At 35.2% G+C, this 22190-nt stretch overlaps 1 protein-coding gene across 1 annotated transcript; it reads left to right on the forward strand.

The window, feature by feature from the left end:
- Window positions 1-16937: 16937 nt before the first annotated feature.
- On the forward strand, window positions 16938-20910 carry LOC128559424 (C-X-C chemokine receptor type 2-like). The gene is made up of 2 exons (XM_053550953.1): window positions 16938-18203; window positions 18260-20910. The coding sequence occupies exon 2, from the start codon at window positions 19509-19511 to the stop codon at window positions 20853-20855; it is 1347 nt and encodes a 448-aa protein (XP_053406928.1). The 5' UTR covers window positions 16938-18203; window positions 18260-19508; the 3' UTR covers window positions 20856-20910.
- Window positions 20911-22190: the final 1280 nt, after the last annotated feature.

Here is a 22190-nt window from a genome sequence, read left to right on the forward strand (position 1 = left end):
GAAGGTTGTCAAGTACATACTATTATGTTATAAATATACGTTCTGTATTGAAACGTTTAAATAAAGAAAAATCATACATATCAAACATGTTTATCGTTTGAGTTATCGTGTGCGATGTATACCGGCCCAGTTACAAATTCATAGTGACATTTATAAGGTATTTACTGTGTTAAAATGCAAAAGGAAAATATGCAACGAAAGAACCATATTATATAAACAATAGTACTTCCAAAATGACACACAATCTTTAGCAACCTCCATGCAGGCATATTGTCAAACGATTTACTGTACCGATTATCCGTTAAGGATTTGAATAAAGAAGATTTAAGGGGAACAACTCTAAATTGACAACAGACTCAAGCCAACATAAAAGTGAAGGCCCCTTTCCAAACACAAAATATGATCTTTGTACACTTCATTTAAAACTCCTTTGACCAATTTTAACATGTTGGCACAGGAAATTCAGAAGTAGCTTTGACCTAAACTTCTGTATGCTATACGTGTTCGTTCAATGATAAAATTCACTTTTTGCAAGATTTACTGTCAACTTAAGTCTGTGAGTCGGTCGAACCTATGGATGATTGTTCCATGCGCCGGAGTATATGACGGCAACGCTAATGTACATTTTGTTTGCATTACAGCCGTCTAGACCAGATATCAACACCTTTATAAGACGCTTAACGTAGCAGCTGACTAGCTATTTATCCAAAATTGCATAACTTCGTATTGAAATAAGCAATCCGTCGTAACGGAGGCTATTGACTGTTTTACTTTGTCAGTACGTGCAACGTGCCAGAATCCTTCAGTTTGAAGATCAAACTTTGCCACGTAGTTTGTTTTTCCAGTCTTGTCTATACATTCATTGGAAAAAGTCTGTTGTTTTTTTTGTCACAGAGTTGACTCTACGATAATTGTGCACATTTTGTTTTGGCGCAAGAATACCCGGTGAACTGTAATTACTCTGGCTTAGTTGTCTGGCAAATCCTGATTTCATTTCATCTTTGAAACACAGTTGGTTTAAAGGATTCGTTCTATATGAATGTTGTTCAACTGGTTTAGAGACTTATGCAGTAACAATGTGTAAATTTTATCTGTCCTTGTGGAATATCAGGAAACAAACGCTAATACTTGAATATCAACTGTTGCATATTTCCGTTTTAGAACGGGGCCAATTAGGTATACCATGCACCCTCTAGACTTTTTTCATAGGTACCAAATTGTTCGGCAGGACCAACTCTTTCAAAATAAAAAATGTTCCCATGAAAAAATTCTTTTGAACTATATATGATTTCACTGTTTCCATTGCAACCGTTCATTTTTGTAAAAGACAACCATATAGATGATAATCAGTCATATCTTTGTCAGTTTTGGTGATAAACCAATAAAAATGGTGTCACAATGGAGCTAAGACATTGGCCTTTAAATAGCAGCATGTTAATTAACTAATTTGCATATTCATGAATATTAATGAGAATGTTACAAAATGACAAAATTTTATTAGAAAGTAACATTTCATAAGTTTCAAATCAATTCAAATGTACCAAACAGCTTTGATCTGGTTTTAAAGTCTCTCGGTGTTTTTTAAATATCTTATTTTGTTATACTCTTATGGTATTTTTTCTACTTAAAACTGGATGTGCTCACATTATTTACATAAAATAAATTAGTCACAAACAACGAATAAAATTCTGAGACCTTTTAAACTGAATAAAATGATACAATTAATTGTTTTCAATGAAATAACATTTTTCATGTGGTCTATAATGTTTGCAGACATAGTGTTAATACTTTATTAAAGCTGGAACAACTGATCTTCTTGATTGAAGAAAGAATAAAAATGTAACATACATTACACATGTTACGTTACCATTCAACAACCTTGTTGTATCGCATCAATTATTTAGAAAATATTAATTTTACTTATTTTGTGTTATAATAATACAATATACTTCTTTACTTGTCAGACAATGTGACTTTTTTCCGTAACACACTTTAAAATACGTTTCCACTACCATTGCTTTTTAAAAAGATATTTAAGAAGAAATTGAAGCCCAAATTGTCACATACTGATTTATTTAAACTGTCAGAGGCACATTTTAAGAAGGTTTTCTAAAATTAAAAAAAAAAAAAAAAAAAAAAAAAAAAGAAAAAAAAAACAAACTGACAGGATGACTGCACATATCAGCTGTATGATCATAATATTATGAATGCATGTATGGATATTATTGTATGTTTTATTGAAATTCTATCTCAAACTATAGGTACATGGATGGTGCATTATATATTTTAGGCAATTTCTGAAATACAGAATTTTTCTCGTTTGCGTAGAGTGGCAGACACATAGGGATCACTTAGGGATGACTGGTTATGGGTAGAACCTTATTGATTTTGGGGTCAGTTTAAAAATGGTTTCCACGCAATAAATGAACAATCCTTGGTGCCCAAATTTCTCTAATCTGGTAGAGAGGTTGACCATGACTAGCAGATGACCAATATTGATTTTAGTGTCACTAGGTCAAAGGTCAAGGTCATGGTCAAGGTTACCTTTTGTTTGAAATAGTGAAAAGGAAAAGCGAAATGGGAGAAAAAGCGACACTAGTATTCTTAGCAACAACGGCATAATAGGCCCAATACTATTGTGATGTTTTTGGTGCTACGTCGGTGCTTACAAGGCAAGCCTAGAAAAAAGCAGCAATTTGTGTATCGTAGATCTGCATTTCCTTTTAAAAGAACAGTTCTGTAACAGACAGGTGAAATCTATCTTACGTAATTCTGTGCATTTTCTCTTAATTTTAACTATTTTCAAATAACCATTATTTGCTGAAATATTTCTATGAGTCTTTTGCTCTGAATAATAATCAATATTTTGCTTCTTTCATGTAGTTATATTGAAATGTTATGCGGAATGTAAAAAATTGGATGATGGTAACCAATGTTATTTGGAATATAGTTGGGTAAAAAGTTACTTGTTACGCCCATTTTTAAATAAAAAATCTAGCGGTTTGATTTGTAATACTTATTTTTCAGGGTCCGTTGATAGTTTGTTATTTATATACTAAACTAAGATCTAAAATTATTCAAATTTCAGTAGAAAATTATGGTTTCTTGAATTGAATTGATGTTACCATGGAAACGAAGCCCGTGACCTATGTATCTAAATGTAAAATTCAAAAGCGTTGACACTGGCCTATTTAAGAAACACAGCTTCTGCTTTTTATTTTCATTTCAACAATATCCATGAGAATAATAGCAGCATGCTGAACGATTTTTCCATGAAAAATGCCAGACGAGGGGTACTGCTGTAAGTATTCTAAGCTGTGAAATTTGTTTGAATAAATGCAAATAACACGAAAATATAACTTACGTTAGAAATAATATGTTTTATAGCTACATTAACTAGAAAGATAATCTTATTCAATATTTTTTATAAGAAATTACGACAAAAAGCAAGATATAAGCTTTTTCAAACATCTCTGTTGCCATGGTTACTTTAAACTTTAAGAAAAATAGGATACCATGTAAAGTGCTTGGTATTTTGCTAATAATATTACCCAAATATTCCATGTTGGTCATAAACAAAATGGCTCTGAAGCCTTCGAAAACCCCTATTTTTATACATAATTGTATAAAACTGAAAGAAAATGCGTTACCATGGAAACACGAGCCCCGCGACATACACATTTTAAGCTTATATTAGAAAGCTAACGTGCATACTAGTAAAATTATCAATTATGCAGACTTCTACGGATATCAATGAAACTAAAATACACTGAAAAGTGTTAAATATCCGTATTTTCCTTCTTCTTTCAATATAAAATACCTTTGGAAGGTCATGTTCTTCAAACCTGGATAAAAATTGAACTTGAAGGGACAGAGACAAACGAAATTGAGATTGTAGCAGTTAAAACTTCATATTACACGAAATACAAAAAAAATGCTGCGGTTCAACTAATTTGAATTTACCCTTGTAACAGGTAACCTACCTCCTTAAGGGCCTCTGACATTCCAAAAAGTTCTAACAATATCAATTTAATAGTTTCAGTGACGCCCCGGACAAAAATGTATTGACCAAATCAATTAACGGGAGTTTAAAAAGTAGGAAGTGTATACAGAGTTTCAAGTACTCTGCTCTTCCTCTTAGTAGTCTGGCATTGTTCGAAGTTTTAACAATATCACTTCAACAGTTTTAGAACGAAAATTGGAACGGACTGACGAAGACCATTACTTCTGCGGGGAGATAAAAATATGTAACAAGCGGCATTGTCTTTCAATGCGAACCAAGGCATAAACAGGCAATGTCTGATATTGACACAAACTTATTAAATAACATCTCAATGGCCGTCGTCTAAATTCTTGATAGTGTTATAATTTGACTGATTAATACATTATGAAAGACGTTGCAACACTGAAGTAGAAATCTTTTGTCTGGGAGCAAAGAACATTGTTTATTTTCTTCATATTTGAGGATATGGATATAAGTCTACTGGAAATTCATGTTTTTGACTTCATTTCAAGTATTCACTCATACAAAATAATTTTACAAACAACTAACAGTTCTAAATTGATTCCATACTGTTCAGTATAATATGACAGTTTACATTAAGTATAGCCAAACTAGAGTTTTCTACGATGGGCACAATTACGCATATAGTAAAATGATAGACGCATTCACTGGCTATCAACTGGTGTTGAAATTAATAACAATCCCTTCTAAGACGATTTCCATTCCATAAAATTTTGAAAATAAAATTTTGAAATTTTGGTAATTTTTTCCGGATATCATTCAAAAATGCCTGTTATGACATTGGGTTTAATTTCTTTCGTTCCTACAGCATGGTTAGACTCGAAGTAATGTTTGAGAAATTAGTTTTGTTGCCATTTATTGAAAACAGCATTTATCTATTCCAGTAAGACCAACGGGTTTGAGGAAAGCTGACAATGGTATACTGAGATAGCTAAAAATTTCAATCATTCAGATTCCATGACCTTTATAGGAGATGCTATTGCTTCCATTCGTGATTGCATCGGGTGTAACTGTGATATTACTAGCAGTTACCGCAAGATAAACCGGCCGTCATAATCTTGAACAGTGTTAGCTTTGACAGTAGATCATTTGTTGGCAGGATTAACTAACCAGGCACAAATTCGGTCACGTTATTATCGCCTTTAAACAACATTTCTCTAGGTTCAGGTAACGTGTTGCATTGTGATCGCATGGTTCCGATATTTCCTCAACAAAAGGCTGTATCTTTTTTTTATCGGAACGACTTTCAAAATCGAGAATAATATGTAATCTAAAGGACCTTTAGTTCAGGTGAAATATATCTCCACATGTTGCTGTCATGATTAAGTACAAAAGCTAAATTGCTGATCTGAAGCAGCACCAGTTTTCTTTGTACTTTGCTACAGCATTTTTGACATTGCCATACAGATTCACAAATTTATCTCTTTACGTGTCCTGTGGCCTGCTTATGTTTTTGATAATACTCAAATAATTCTTTTAAATGTAATCCTATTATATACACTTTCATGATAAATCACATCTGTGCCAGGTGTTCTGTTGAATACCACATAGAAATGTTTACAAACATGTGTTGTTCTAAACTGCTACAACAAACGCCAAAGAATGCACAAGAAAAGCTATGTCCATATAATCCACTGATCGAAGTGATTGTGTCGAATTATATATTTTAGGCAATTTCTGAAATACAGAATTTTTCTCGTTTGCGTAGAGTGGCAGACACATAGGGATCACTTAGGGATGACTGGTTATGGGTAGAACCTTATTGATTTTGGGGTCAGTTTAAAAATGGTTTCCACGCAATAAATGAACAATCCTTGGTGCCCAAATTTCTCTAATCTGGTAGAGAGGTTGACCATGACTAGCAGATGACCAATATTGATTTTAGTGTCACTAGGTCAAAGGTCAAGGTCATGGTCAAGGTTACCTTTTGTTTGAAATAGTGAAAAGGAAAAGCGAAATGGGAGAAAAAGCGACACTAGTATTCTTAGCAACAACGGCATAATAGGCCCAATACTATTGTGATGTTTTTGGTGCTACGTCGGTGCTTACAAGGCAAGCCTAGAAAAAAGCAGCAATTTGTGTATCGTAGATCTGCATTTCCTTTTAAAAGAACAGTTCTGTAACAGACAGGTGAAATCTATCTTACGTAATTCTGTGCATTTTCTCTTAATTTTAACTATTTTCAAATAACCATTATTTGCTGAAATATTTCTATGAGTCTTTTGCTCTGAATAATAATCAATATTTTGCTTCTTTCATGTAGTTATATTGAAATGTTATGCGGAATGTAAAAAAATGGATGATGGTAACCAATGTTATTTGGAATATAGTTGGGTAAAAAGTTACTTGTTACGCCCATTTTTAAATAAAAAATCTAGCGGTTTGATTTGTAATACTTATTTTTCAGGGTCCGTTGATAGTTTGTTATTTATATACTAAACTAAGATCTAAAATTGTTCAAATTTCAGTAGAAAATTATGGTTTCTTGAATTGAATTGATGTTACCATGGAAACGAAGCCCGTGACCTATGTATCTAAATGTAAAATTCAAAAGCGTTGACACTGGCCTATTTAAGAAACACAGCTTCTGCTTTTTATTTTCATTTCAACAATATCCATGAGAATAATAGCAGCATGCTGAACGATTTTTCCATGAAAAATGCCAGACGAGGGGTACTGCTGTAAGTATTCTAAGCTGTGAAATTTGTTTGAATAAATGCAAATAACACGAAAATATAACTTACGTTAGAAATAATATGTTTTATAGCTACATTAACTAGAAAGATAATCTTATTCAATATTTTTTATAAGAAATTACGACAAAAAGCAAGATATAAGCTTTTTCAAACATCTCTGTTGCCATGGTTACTTTAAACTTTAAGAAAAATAGGATACCATGTAAAGTGCTTGGTATTTTGCTAATAATATTACCCAAATATTCCATGTTGGTCATAAACAAAATGGCTCTGAAGCCTTCGAAAACCCCTATTTTTATACATAATTGTATAAAACTGAAAGAAAATGCGTTACCATGGAAACACGAGCCCCGCGACATACACATTTTAAGCTTATATTAGAAAGCTAACGTGCATACTAGTAAAATTATCAATTATGCAGACTTCTACGGATATCAATGAAACTAAAATACACTGAAAAGTGTTAAATATCCGTATTTTCCTTCTTCTTTCAATATAAAATACCTTTGGAAGGTCATGTTCTTCAAACCTGGATAAAAATTGAACTTGAAGGGACAGAGACAAACGAAATTGAGATTGTAGCAGTTAAAACTTCATATTACACGAAATACAAAAAAATGCTGCGGTTCAACTAATTTGAATTTACCCTTGTAACAGGTAACCTACCTCCTTAAGGGCCTCTGACATTCCAAAAAGTTCTAACAATATCAATTTAATAGTTTCAGTGACGCCCGGACAAAAATGTATTGACCAAATCAATTAACGGGAGTTTAAAAAGTAGGAAGTGTATACAGAGTTTCAAGTACTCTGCTCTTCCTCTTAGTAGTCTGGCATTGTTCGAAGTTTTAACAATATCACTTCAACAGTTTTAGAACGAAAATTGGAACGGACTGACGAAGACCATTACTTCTGCGGGGAGAAAAAAATATGTAACAAGCGGCATTGTCTTTCAATGCGATCCAAGGCATAAACAGGCAATGTCTGATATTGACAAAAAACTTATTAAATAACATCTCAATGGCCGTCGTCTAAATTCTTGATAGTGTTATAATTTGACTGATTAATAATTATGAAAGACTTTGGCCAACACTGAAGTAGAAATCTTTTGTCTGGGAGCAAAGAACATTGTTTATTTTCTTCATATTTGAGGATATGGATATAAGTCTATGGAAATTCATGTTTTGGATTTCATTTAAGTATTCACTCATACAAAAAATTTTTTCAAAAAAACTAACAGTTCTAAATTGTTTTCCATAACTGTTCAGTATAATATGACAGTTTACATTAAGTATAGCCAAACTAGAGTTTTCTACGATGGGCACAATTACGCATATAGTAAAAGATAGACGCATTCACTGGCTATCCAACTGGTGTTGAAATTAATAACAATCCCTTCTAAGACGATTTCCTTTTCCATAAAATTTTGAAAATAAAATTTTAAAATTTTTGGGTTTAATTTTTTCCGGATATCATTCAAAAAGGGCTGTTTTGACATTGGGTTAATTTCTTTCGTTCCTACAGCATGGTTAGACTCGAAGAAATGTTTGAGAAATTTAGTTTGTTCCCATTTTTTGGGAAAACAGCATTTATCTATTCCTGTAAGACCAAAGGGTTTTGAGGAAAGCTGACAATGGTATACTGAGATAGCTAAAAATTTCAATCATTCAGATTCCATGACCTTTATAGGAGATGCTATTGCTTCCATTCGTGATTGCATCGGGTGTAACTGTGATATTACTAGCATTTTACCGCAAGATAAACCGGCCGTCATAATCTTGAACAGTGTTAGCTTTGACAGTAGACATTTGTTGGCAGGATTAACTAACCAGGCACAAATTCGGTCACGTTATTATCCCCTTTAAACAACATTTCTCTGGGTTCAGGTAACGTGTTGCATTGTGATCGCAGGGTTTCCCGATATTTCCTCAACAAAGGCGTATCTTTTTTTTATCGGAACGACTTTAAAAATTTCGAGAAAATATGTAATCTAAAGGACCTTTAGTTCAGGTGAAATATATCTCCACATGTTGCTGTCATGATTAAGTACAAAAGCAAAATTGCTATCTGAAGAAAGCACCAGTTTTCTTTGTACTTTGCTACAGCATTTTTGACATTGCCATACAGATTCACAAATTTATCTCTTTACGTGTCCTGGGGCCCTGCTTATGTTTTTGATAATACTCAAATAATTCTTTTAAATGTAATCCTATTTATATCACTTTTCAGATAAATCACATCTGTCCCAGGTGTTCTGTTGAATACCACATAGAAATGTTTACAAAATGTGTTGTTCTAAACTGCTACAAAAAACGCCAAAAAATGCACAAGAAAAGCTATGTCCATATAATCCACTGATCGAAGTGATTGTGTCGAATTGTTCGTCATGGTGGTACACAAGTTATAATATTTTCCATTCATCTATTGTTGAGATAAACAAATTGTTCACTTTTATTATGCTTGGCGCAAACATTGGTAATGCAGTCTGAATCAATTTAATCTGGATTTCCTGAAACTCCCTTATCCATACTGCTGGTTGTATCCAATGCGGCACTGTCTAATAATGATTGGACTTCCTTTTTTACCAACGGCCATAGTTGACCGTCTTATCAAATCCCATCGTTTCTTCCTTCCTCGTTGTTTGGCATTTGTGTATAAAAATATCTACAACGAAATATTGTTCCAAACACATTATGATTGAACATCACTGATATGTGATTGATGATGCAAATTTCGACTGGCTTGGCGGGATTCACTTCAGGCAGTTATGAGTAATTTCAGAAAGCATTTGACCATCATGAATCTGAGAGTATTCATGATTTTCAATGACATTTTCAATTTCTGGGATGAAGACTGTGTTTCAAATAGGTCTGCAATTATATGATCACCCTTTTCACGTACAATGACAACTTACATGACAGCGTTTAAATCCACCAATACTTGCATGAACTTAGTCAGAGCAGCCAGGGTTAGGGTTGGTTTCTGGCTACTCTGGCTGTTCTGGTTGCTCTGGCTAAATTCTCACACAGAAGTTTTATCGTTTGGCAGCAGAAAATAGCTAACGTTAACGTTGCGGCAGAAACATTAGGCTGTATTGGAAATAACACTACGAGAAAAAAAATCTTAAGTGTCCGGTCATTAAAAACCTGTGAAACAAATTGCATGCTGTTATTGTGACAGGATGGACGTACCGGGGACAATAACTATCAGAACAAATCAACACCCATTACAATATTTACAAATTTATTTACATAAATTCATTATTTACAATGAATAAATGAAAAGTGAAAAAAATCTTATTATGAGAAAGTATAAAGTTCTAACACTGACAGTTCCGTGACACAGATGTTTCCGTTAACTTTGAACTTTAAGTAGCACAAAAATACAACATATATTCAAGTAAAGTCCCTAAACCCGGGAAAAATTTGACTCCGTTTGGCTCCTATGATGGTAGGTGATTGCATCCCTGAGCTGACTTCAGTGGATCAAAAAATTTCATCGTCTTTGCGGTTACGGCACAACCATGAGGCGAAAGCGCTGCGCTGGGAAAATCACCTCAAGGCTAGTGAAGACAAGTGAACCGCGGTAATTGTACCTTCGGGGTCGTGACTTCATCACCAGGTAAAAGTCATCTGGTGGAAGAAGCTCGATCGAGCAAAAATTTCTAACAAGAAAAATTTGTCAAAGGGTCGAAAATGGTGTGCCCTGGGCATATCTAGTCCAGTCTATTTGTAGGGTAATGTCCCCCCAAAATACTAATTTCGTGGGACTCACGACATATGCGTGTACTCTGACTATTTGCATTTTCACGGGAATCACGATATAGCCGGGAAATCTGACTACTTTGGCGCGGATTTGAATTTGACAATTTAAGGCCCGTTATAGTGGTTTTGGGAATAGAAACATGAATTACTGAAGTTTATACAATATCAACTTTCTTATTACTGAACCGAATTTAATAAAATTTACATGGAAATTTAAGTTAAGAAATACAGACAAACATGAGAGGTATTTTATGCGTAAAATCTGACATTTAACTCAATAACTCAAAAATTTACAAAAAGATGATGCAGTACCTGTATTTAAACTACAGATACAATAAGGCCCGTATGTCAGTTTGTGACAGTTATAACAATGCTTGTAGGGAACCATTTATAATACTGTAATATTTGCATTGTTATAATATCAAAGTTTCAGGTAAAAGGTGAGTAAGTTACAAGTTAAGTTATCTGACTGGGAGAAATATCTTTCAAAATGTAGATAAACAATTACTTCAAACAATCATGCTTTATCAAAACCAAAGTATTTTGCGCGTTTATCTGACTGACAACAGGATGTGAATAATCTTAAATGCATGAAATATGTGATAGTTAACGTTATTTGAAACAATGTAATAAGTCATACAATTTATAAAACAAACATCATCCGCACTTCGAATATGCATCGGATGCAATATAGAATACCATAACTATCTGTTTCTAATGTTTTGATTTTATAGGATACTGCGGACATCATGAATTCCTTTACATATCTGTCTACAGTTACAAGTCGCGTTTCTACAGAGCAGGAACACGTTCCTGACCACAGTAAAGACGATCTGGCACAACAATTGAATGATGAGATGACACGTGCTGTTCTACCAGTTACAGTTTTTGTTGGAATTGAAGTGTTTGCAGCGTTTTTTGGGAAACCCTACTTGGGTGATATATGTGTTCCTATTTCGGTTTCATGTTTGTAACTTCAGATACTTTGTGCTCTGCTTGGCTTTCACCGACATCACGAGCAGTTTAACCACAATGCCGGGAGAGGTGGTGACACAACTATATTGGTACGTGTATCCCGTGCCAGAAGTGTGCAAAATTAAATCATTCTTTAATGTGTTCACTGTATCCGCCGAGGCACTGTGTCTTCAAAAACCATTGGTGTGGACCGCTATATGAAAGTGTGTCGGCCTCTAGGTTGGCAAATGAAGCCTAAACATGAAAAAATATGTATGTGGAATTATAAAACATTATAGCATTTATATTGGCCGTGCCTGTGTTTTTTCTTTCTGGGGGACGCAAAACAACGAGAAAATCTACAAAAATACGACAATAACAGTAACAATATGCGAGAAAGACGAGAAAGGGTTTTAAAGACAAATCATCCACTTCAATATTCCGTAACAGTTGAAGTGATTATTTCCCTATGTCTCGTTTTAATGTTTGTTTTGTATGTGTTCGTTCCCAGAGACTTCAAATGAATAAACGTTTTCGCACCCTACACTTCAGGACAACGATCACCCACAACTTCTAGCAGTATAGAGACTTCTCCCGATCCGATAGAAGAAAATTCAACACCGGAAGTCAGGGGAATCTGACTTTTCAACAGGAGAAGATAAAAAAATCAAGTAACTTGAATGTGCAAGACTGTGACGAAACATTCCCGGGTAATGCAGCCAGACCAGAAAGTCGAAAAGTACTCTTTCTGGAATAAGCGTTGATGATGACCAGGATCATCGGGAAAAACGCAATAAGATATCAACTCATCACAGTAACCCAGGCACAGTGGTGCACACGAACTGGCATCACGAGTCCGGAGGAAAAACGCTCATCATGTTTATTTTGACGGTTGTTTTTTATAATTACAACGATATTGTACCTAACATTGCTGTCTTCATTGCAAGGTCAATTTTGGACACTATGGCGATAGCAGTAAAGCCGTCTATTTCTTTTTCTTTCGTCTTTATTTCATCAACCACGTGATTAACCCGATTCATTTTATGGAGTGCTCGATCCGCACTTCAGACAAGTTATGAGAAATTCAGAAATGCTTTTTCATCTTCAGACGTTTCAAATAGGACGGCCATACGTCACATATATAACATTGAAAGAAGATAGTGTCAGGTAATTATAAATAATCGTTACGGAATTGTAATCTGTTATTTGATACTGTATGAATAATATTTTATTGTTTGTCTAAACATTTAAAAGTATTTACTGTAAAGACGTTTAAAAAGAACTAGCCTTGTCTTGGATGCGATACCTGTTATATTTTAGATATATAGAAAGAGTTATTTTTGTGTTCCCCGTTGTTCCGTTGTTGTTTTTGTGTGTGTGCGGGGGAGGGGGTGGGGGTTGGGGGGGCCTGGGGGACTTAGAGTAGCCCTTGTCCGTCCGTCCGAGTTTTTGCCGTTCATATTTCAAAAACTATTTGACCCAGAGTCATCAAACATCATAGGGTTGTTATTCAGCAGGGGTATTTGTGCGCCAGAGGGTTTAATTGGACACAGACAGACAGAGTTATGGCCCTTGACTTAGTCAAAAATATGTACACATTGGAAAGAAGTTTGTATCTCAGATAGTATTTGACTTAAAGTCACAAAACATTAGGGATTGCTAAAGTGAAGTTGCACACTTGGAGTTCTGTTTGTGAATAAATCAACCAGACTGGAATTACGGTCATTGACTTAGTGAAAAATAAGTTTCAAGTTTCAAGTTTCAAGTTTATTCATTTAGTCAAGGCATATTACATGCATGAGACTATAACAGTATAACATAACAAATAAAACATCAGTGTTGAATGCATATAGTTGGCTGCTATAAAGTACATAATTGGAATAAGTATTTTTACAATAGTTGTAAATACTTATATTTACAAGTAAAGTGCTTAAAACTTTGGGTAGAATATATCTTTAAAAATATTTCTCCTAGAGTCATGAAACCATTTATGAATATTAACCAGCATGTAAATTTGTGCACCTGAGTTTTTATTTAAGACCAGAGTTATGGCTCTGGGGTTAGTCAAAAATAAAAGTTTGTGCCCCGTGTATCTCAAAATGTACCTGACATAGAGTCATAAAACAATGAGGAATGTTGGTGTTTCTCTTTGGGGGTTTCAGGTTATATAGCAGTAATTAAGTCAAAAATGTGCTCCGTGGTGTGTCGAAAAAAAGTCCCTAATAAATAGATCCGGCTGGTTTTCCATTTTTAGCACTTTGCCCGTAAAACCGAGAGTCAGATGGGTGTTGTATCTCTCGTGCAATGTTTTTTTACATAAAATAAGACAGTTTTTATGCTTACATTAATTCGCATGTTTTCGAGTTGTTTTCTTGAAAACGATGTTTTTTTTTTTGAAATGCGACAATATGAGGGTACCTGACTTCAGTTGACTTGCATTTCACTGCATACTATTCAACACCTTTTTTCGTATTCTTGAAGCAATTCTAAGGATATCTTGTGAAAAATAGGTCTACTAGGAGTGAATTCACTTAGTGAAAAATACACGTAAGGTTTTTAAAATTTTGTGTTGCATACATTTTAAAAATATTTCACATAGGGTCCTGAAACCATGTACAGTGGCAGTAGTGTGGGGGGCACCTGCGTCCTATGGACACACATCTAGTTATCTGTTGTTAGTAATATGATTTGTGTTTTATCAATTCAAAGTGAATACATTTCACATGAAATCATACTCAGAATGCAGCATTTGCGTATATTCAAAAGTAATGGAAAATAACTAATCAATAATGTCAACATGTGCTCAGAGCAAGGGAGGTTAGCGAAAAGGAAGTTATATATAAATATAATATTCTGTGACAATGTCTGTACAAATGACATTAATAACCTCACAATTTTACGCTTAGGCTTAGGCACGAAAACGAAACAATGACTTATTTGTCTCAGGAAATTTGTCAGTTCAAAAGATTTAGATACGTCTAAAACAGCTTAAAACTTCACTACAAAATAGGCGAATTGTATCGATTTAAAGAAAAAGTTTTTGTGCTGAGGTGTTAAGGTTAAAAAGTGGCTCCTTTATCAGGTTTTTTCAAGATTAAAAGCGACAGGAAGAGTAATTTTCTTTAAACTTTAATATATAAAGTTGAATTCAGGACGCATTAGTCCCAATTTAATGATTGATGAAATACAGTTTGGGGAATTAATTTAGATTAGGAAAGAATAGCTAGTTATTTGGTGAATGTCGTGAATTGTTCCGCCCTGAATAACTGGCATCTGCCTTTAGCTTAATCTGAGAAATTGTATACTATATTAAAGGCATATTGTTTTACGTTCCTGAAATAATTGGATATATTACATGTGTTATATAGTATAATAAAACTGTTGAGTTAAGTTTATGGGATCATGTTAGTTTAATTTTCACTCCAGAATATCTGATGTTGCGTGTAACTAGACATACAATAGTTTCTTTAGCACAGTTTAAATGAATTTGTATTGGCATTCCGACATTTCCAGTCAGGCACAATCATTCTAACATGAGTGGAATACATTTTTCAACGGGTAACGGAATTGTTTTAGTGCACAAACATTAACTGATGAGCTAAACAGATGTCTGTGCCTTCTGATATTAAACTGACCGGCATCGATTTGCGAGTCAGGGATGAAGGTCGGTCAGCCTACTTCGTGGGCAAGTCCATTGCAAGTTGGTCATTTCTTTTCTTTCGTCTATCTTTTGGAAATGTAACAGTAAAATCCTTCATTTCGTTTAGTCCACAAATATTTTGTGGATAAGGAAGGGATTGAAACATTTTAGCGATATAAAGTTGAAATACCGTCCAAAAACAATTTGCCATCTAAACAATCCCGTTGTACCCGGTCAAATAATGCATTTGCAAACATGTATTAATACATATACAATGCCCACTTACTGTAATAATTCGCATTGCAACGATATGAAAGTTTGATTTTCGTGAAAAAATGTGAGCGTTCCAATATAGTTATTACTTATCTTAATAATCGGGTGACATGCAAACTTTAAATGAGTTTCATGTTTAGTTATATTACTGACAGTTTTATCTCTAGTAGACATGTATATAAACAACTAGATCTATATCTATATATAGATCTCCGAATTTGGCTACCCCTAATGGGCCTTAGGCAGCATGCCAATACATGCGATCAGCTGTATAGATGGAGCAAAAGCTATGACTAATAAACAACCACTTCAGACAAAAACTAAAGTATTTTGCATATTTATCCGACTACAAACAGGAAGAGATAAATCTCCAGTTTTGTGTGAAACATAAAGTAGGTAAAGATATCTCCACAAATGTAATAAATCATACAGTTTGTAAAGCAAACAAATACATACGCACTTAAAACAAGCATTGGATATAAGATATTGAATAACAAAACTGTTTTGATTTTGTTGAATACTGCGGACATCATGGATTCCGTTACATATCTGTCTACAGTTACAAGTCGTGTTTCTACAGAGCAAGAACAAGTTCCTGACCACAATAAAGACGACCTGGCACAACAAATGAATGATGGATGACACGTGCTGTTCTAACCCGTTACATTTTTGTTGGAATTGAAGTGTTTGCAGCGTTTTTGGGAACCTACTTGTGATATATGTGTTCCTATTTCGGTATCATGTTTGTAACTTCAGATACTTTGTGCTCTGCTTGGCTTTCACCGACATCACGAGCAGTTTAACCACAATGCCGGGAGAGATGGTGACACAACTATATTTGGTACGTGTATCCCGTGCCACAAGTGTGCAAAATCAAATCATTCTTTAATGTGTTCACTGTATCCGCCGAGGCACTGTGTCTTCTAACCATTGGTGTGGACCGCTATATGAAAGTGTGTCGGCCTCTAGGTTGGCAAATGAAGCCTAAACATGCAAAATATGTATGTGGAATTATATACGTTATAGCATTTATATTGGCCGTACCTGTGTATTTCTTCTGGGGGACTCATACCAACGAGAAGATCTACAAAAACACGACAATAACAGTAACAATATGTGAGAAAGACGAAAAATGGTTGAGGACAAATCATCCGCTTCAGTATTCCGTGACAGTTGAAGTAATTTTATCACTATGTTTGGTTGTAATGTTTGTTTTGTATGTGTTCGTTGCCAGAACACTTCTAATGAATAAACGGATACGTTTTCGGGCCTACGCTTTGGGACAACAATATCCTACATCTTCAAATAATACAGAGACGTCTCAGTCTCAAAGTCCGGAGAAATAAATTCAACACCGGATGTTTGTGAATCTGACTTCTCCCCAAGAGAAGACAGAAAATCAAGTAACTTAAACGTGCAGGACGGTGACAAAAACACTGTTGATAATGCAGCCAGACGAAAAAGTCGCAAAAATACGCTTTCTGGAGAAATAATTGATGATGACCACGATCCTCGGGAAAAACAGAATAAGATCTTAACTCTTATACGGCACCTGCACCAAAGCGGGAAAACCCAAAACTCATCACAGTCAGCACGCTTCACACCCTGCACATGCGCACGGGCATGGCATCAAGAGTTCGGCGGAAAACGCTCATCATGTTTATTTTGACGATTGTTTTTATCATAACAACGATATTGTACCTAACATTGCTGTCGTTAATTGCAAGATCTATTCTGGACACCATGAGCGATAGTAGCAAAGCCGTCTATTTCTTTTTCTTTCGCCTTTACTTCATCAATCACGTGATCAACCCGATCATTTACGGAGTTCTCGATCCGCACTTCAGACAAGTAATGAGAAATTTTAAAAATGCACTTTCATCTTCAGACGCTTCGAAATAGGACAGAAATATGTCACAAATGTAACATTGAGAAAAGGACAATATCAGGTAAATATGAAAAATCTTCATAGAGTTGTGATCTTCATTACATCTGTTATCGTTTTTTGTTCAATTTATTCTTTGTTTGCACTTTACCTACTTGAAATATTTACTCTAATAAAAACTAACTTTGTCTTTGTTGTGATACCTGCTAAGTAATAGAAATAGGGATTTTGAAACGATCATGAGCTGATAGCGACATGATTATTCATTATTTTTTGTGGTTTTTATTCAGTTCAAAACGAATACCTATTAGTTGAATTCGTGTAGTATTCTAAATTTATTCTGAGTTAGATCATAACAGTATCCACGCACTTGCTATAAAATATTTTCAACGTGATATATTTATTACGCATTTATAGCTTTGAGTTGAGATTTTTGGCCATTGCTGGTTCTGGTGAACATACTGAACACTTTCAATGTTTACATTCAGAGGTGCAGTGCCTCTGAAGTTCAGTTTAAGACTTGTTTTATCCGGTTACAGTTACACATCTCGGTGAGAGCGTAACTGATATGGCAGGAGAACTGGCCAAAAGTCTAGAATTGTCCAGAATGTAGTATTTGGGCATATTAAAAAAACGATGGATATTGAATAAACAATAATGTTAATGGAAATATGATATCCTCAAACAATGCCTGTACAAACTATATTTATATTCTCACAGCTTTACACTTCTTGGACATGAAAAAGAAACTGCTGGTCCGAAAGTGTAAAATCATGCACAGTTGTTTACATCACTTTAACTTCCGTTTGACATGTAACATAAGTAAATTGCATTGACATAAGGAAACAATTAATCACCTTTGGCGCTGAGATGAAATGGTTGGGCTCTATCAGCCTTTAAGATTTTTTGTTAATTTATAGAACGCATCAATGGCTATATAATATTTGTTGAAATACTGCGTCGAAAAATAGTTATATTAAAAAAGTTATTTGGTGAAAGTCGTATATTTTTCGCTCTGGATATAAGGCTTCTAATTTGAGCTGAACCTGAGAAACAAATCACTGTTATAAAGACCTATTGTTTTACATTGTACATTACATGTGTTTATACTGTGTACAAAACTTATGTTATATTTTGTGAAAGTGCTTGTTTTAATTTTTACTCCAGATTATCTCATGTGTTAACTAGACAATAATACAATAATTATTTTGGGTATGTTATTATGATGGAATGTCGCCATATGACCTATGATTGTGTCGGTGCGACGTAAAACCCCACAACATGTGATGCAAGGCAGTTAAAAAAGCCCACGCATAGTGCAAAGACAGCTTAATGGATTGAGTTCTTAACCCAGATAATGTAAATACTTAACTTTTTGTTCTTATCAGGCGATTACGTAAGCATATCGGATGCTTTGAGACAGTGATTTATCCCGATCAGGTAATTAAGAAAATAGTAATTGCGACTGATTAATAAAACAGGGTGATTTTATTCTTCCTCACGTATTTCAATATGTCTTGACTCGGACCCAGTTAGGAAGTACTCCACGTTGACAGGGATTGTGAAATTAGTACAAACATTCTTATCACGAAGATAAAGGGCACAAAAATCAATCAAGGCTCGTTCACACGACGATTTTGCTTGTTTGAAATCGGAATATACTGCGCTTTTGTAGAGAACGTGTCGGTTTAAACTTACTGTAAGCAATAAAATTACTGTGAGCAAATAATTAGAGAATAACAACGTATTGTAGAGGACGTGACTGCATATTTTATCAGTGAAAGCATACATCAAAATACAGCATAAAGAATGTGTATATCCGGATAAACTTAAATTGATTCATGACACATGTAAAATATTAACATAGTAGGGTATACTTCTGAACTAGACATTCGGTACATTTAAGTTGAACAATTAGTTTGAACAGATTTCCGCGAGATCAGTTGCTATATGAATATGAAAAACATCTGTATATCATGTTGTAAAGGACATCGTTTGAACGAGGTAGAGTAATCGTTTCGCATTTATGTTAAGCCTCCCACTTAAGATACATGTTTTTAAAGTGTTTGTATTCTCTTCCGACTTCAGTTTTCTACAATCGCTTTCATAAGGAAAATAACTGTAAGCTATTGTTAATACTTATGTTTTAAACAATTGCAATGCTTGTGTTCGCAGTTAAAACTTTGTACATGAACTTTCGATTTCTGAAAAAGTTACGTGCTTGCATTCAGCTTTTTAAAAATCAGTTTTAAAAGATACAGCAAATGAAATAAACATGGATGACGAGATAATTCTAAAATATTCGAACTTCACATCATTGGATAATTTGAATAATTTATCATACATCCATTACGCGGAGGGAGACGTTGCTGCTGACGAAACTGACAAAGCACTAGCTGAGCAACTCAATGATGAGTTTAAGACTTCTGTTTTACCGGTTACTGTCTTTGTAGGCTTGGAAGTCGTTCTAGGATTCTTTGGAAATGTACTAGTTTTGTACGTGTTCGCATTCCACTACCATGTTTGTAACTTCAGGTATTTTGTTCTCTGTTTGGGTATAATTGATGTTACTAGCAGTTTGACCACGATGCCAGGAGAGATGGTGACTCAGTTATTCTGGTACGTGTACCCACTGCGCGAGCTGTGCAAGGTAAAATCATTCTTCAATGTGTTCACGGTATCTGCGGAGGCACTGTGCCTTCTGACAATTGCATTAGACCGCTACAGGAAGATCTGTCATCCTTTGAGGTGGCAGATTAGACCAAGGATTGCAATTTACTTGTGTGCTTCAATATATACTGTAGCGGTTGTACTCGCGTTACCAGTGGCGTTCTTTTGGGGAACACACTCGCATCCAAAAGTATATAAGAACATCGACATTAATGTAACCATTTGTGAAAAAGATGAACAATGGAAAAACACAAAATACCCATTGATATATTCTCTGACTGTAGAAGTAATTGTTTCAATAAGCTTGGTATTGATGCTAGGGATGTATGTGCTAGTTGCAAGAAAACTTTTACAAGAGAAAAGAGAAAGAAAAAAAGCATATTCCACGACACCAATGGTGGTCATTACCCCGGCGCCTGCGTTAGACACTGGTGTCTCTTCTAATGCAAATACTCTAAATACTTCAACAGAAGTCAGTGATACTGGATACAGTTCAGGGCTTGACAGTAAAGGCCAGCCTAGGCAGATAAACAAGGATATTGAGATCCTTTCTGATTGTGAAACAGATCATCAAGAACTTAGTTCAACCCTGCAAGTTCCAACAAGAGGAAATCCAGCGTCGACAGACAGACCAAATCATACTCACAATTCACCACGAAAACAACATGCTAGAATGAACATTTCTGCCAGAGTTAGGCGAAAAACACTCATAATGTTTATTCTAACAATTGCTTTTATAGCTACCACGATCTTGTATTTAACTCTTCTTTCTTTCATTGCAAGATCTGACGATATTTTGCAAGACATGAGTGATGGCGGGAAAGCTACGTACTTCTTCTTTTTCCGTCTCTACTTTCTCAATCACGTGATCAACCCGATTGTTTACGGCTTACTGGATCCAAGATTCAAGAAGGTGATGGGAAACATACGAAATTCAATGCGTATAAAGTGACTTGTAGCGTAATTATTTTAAGCACGATCATATGTAAATAAATCAACATCGTTTATTTAAATAGTGTTTGATTTTTCTTTTGTGTGTTATTTCCATTTGCAAGACTTTGTTCATTTTAGTGCAGACAATATTTATTTTGTTGTTTCCTTTGGCATGTATTTTCTTCGGAGCCTTGTTACCCAAATATGACCACTCTCCTACCCAATTGAAAAATCCTTAGAAATGACGACGGTGGAACTTTCTGCTTTTGGGTGTTTGAAACATCCCCAGTAAGTGTCAGAATTACAAAGCATTTACCATACTTGGTATGTTTGGTTGTTAAATTAAACGTTCACGTTATTTTTAACAGTATTCTGTTTGTTAACATCCTAGCTGATTCTTGAATCCATACTCGTGTTCTTGACAGGTTACTGAATATTTTCTCTCATGGTTCATAGGTAATAGATACTTATTATGGTAGATTATTTGTGCTATTCCGTTGCTTCATTCTATTGCAGCGACACCCCGTTAACGTCGCCCCCCATCCCAATTTGGACACTTTGAAATAGGTATTGGGGATTGCGCGCGACACTCTGTCTCATTAAGACAAATCTTCCTGTCAAATATGAAAACGGTTGCTCCATGCATGGCCAGTTTTAATTCGTACTAAATCGGACGGACGAACGCTCGTACTAACGAACATACGCCGACAGCCATATTGCTCATCACAAGCAGGCTAGTCATTAAATGACGTGTGCATTCTCAATAGTGTCCTCTATGTATGTACAAACTTTCATTAAAAAAGTATATCTTTTACTTTAAAATGTACACAATGTGCGACTGGAAGAGGGACAGGGGCATTTAGTGTCCTCCGGGCATAGAATAGATGGATGACATTTCGGAAGGCAAAAAGACGACATTCGACAGGGTGACGTTTAGCGGGGCGATATTCTGCAGGGCACCATAACGATGTCATTCATAGCTACGTTTCGCGGAGAGACGTTCGGTAGGGCGATGTTTTGTCGGGGCGACGTCCGGCGAAGCGACGTTTCTCAGGACGACCTTGTGAAAGGCAACGTCAAGTGGGGCGGCATTTAGCGGTGCACAATAACGACGTACGGCGAAGCGATGTTTCGTAATGTGACATTCGGCATTATGATATGACACAAATCGGCCACCACAGTATTCAGAAAAATGTCACGGCCTGATCTGTAGATCGGATCTGCGGAGGTAAAGCACGAATGGCTCAAGATATATGGCTAAGTATCATTTCCTCACCCGTAGATCGAATATGTGGTGACGAATGACTCACGTGATATTATTAAATGTCATTGCCTCATCTGTAGCTTCGAACTG

Source organism: Mercenaria mercenaria, chromosome 9, assembly GCF_021730395.1.
Source record: "Mercenaria mercenaria strain notata chromosome 9, MADL_Memer_1, whole genome shotgun sequence".
NCBI lineage: Eukaryota > Metazoa > Mollusca > Bivalvia > Venerida > Veneridae > Mercenaria > Mercenaria mercenaria.

Excerpts from the sequence above, each read along its gene's own strand:
- LOC128559424 (XM_053550953.1), top strand. The coding sequence starts at position 19,509 with ATGGATGACGAGATAATTCTAAAATATTCGAACTTCACATCATTGGAT.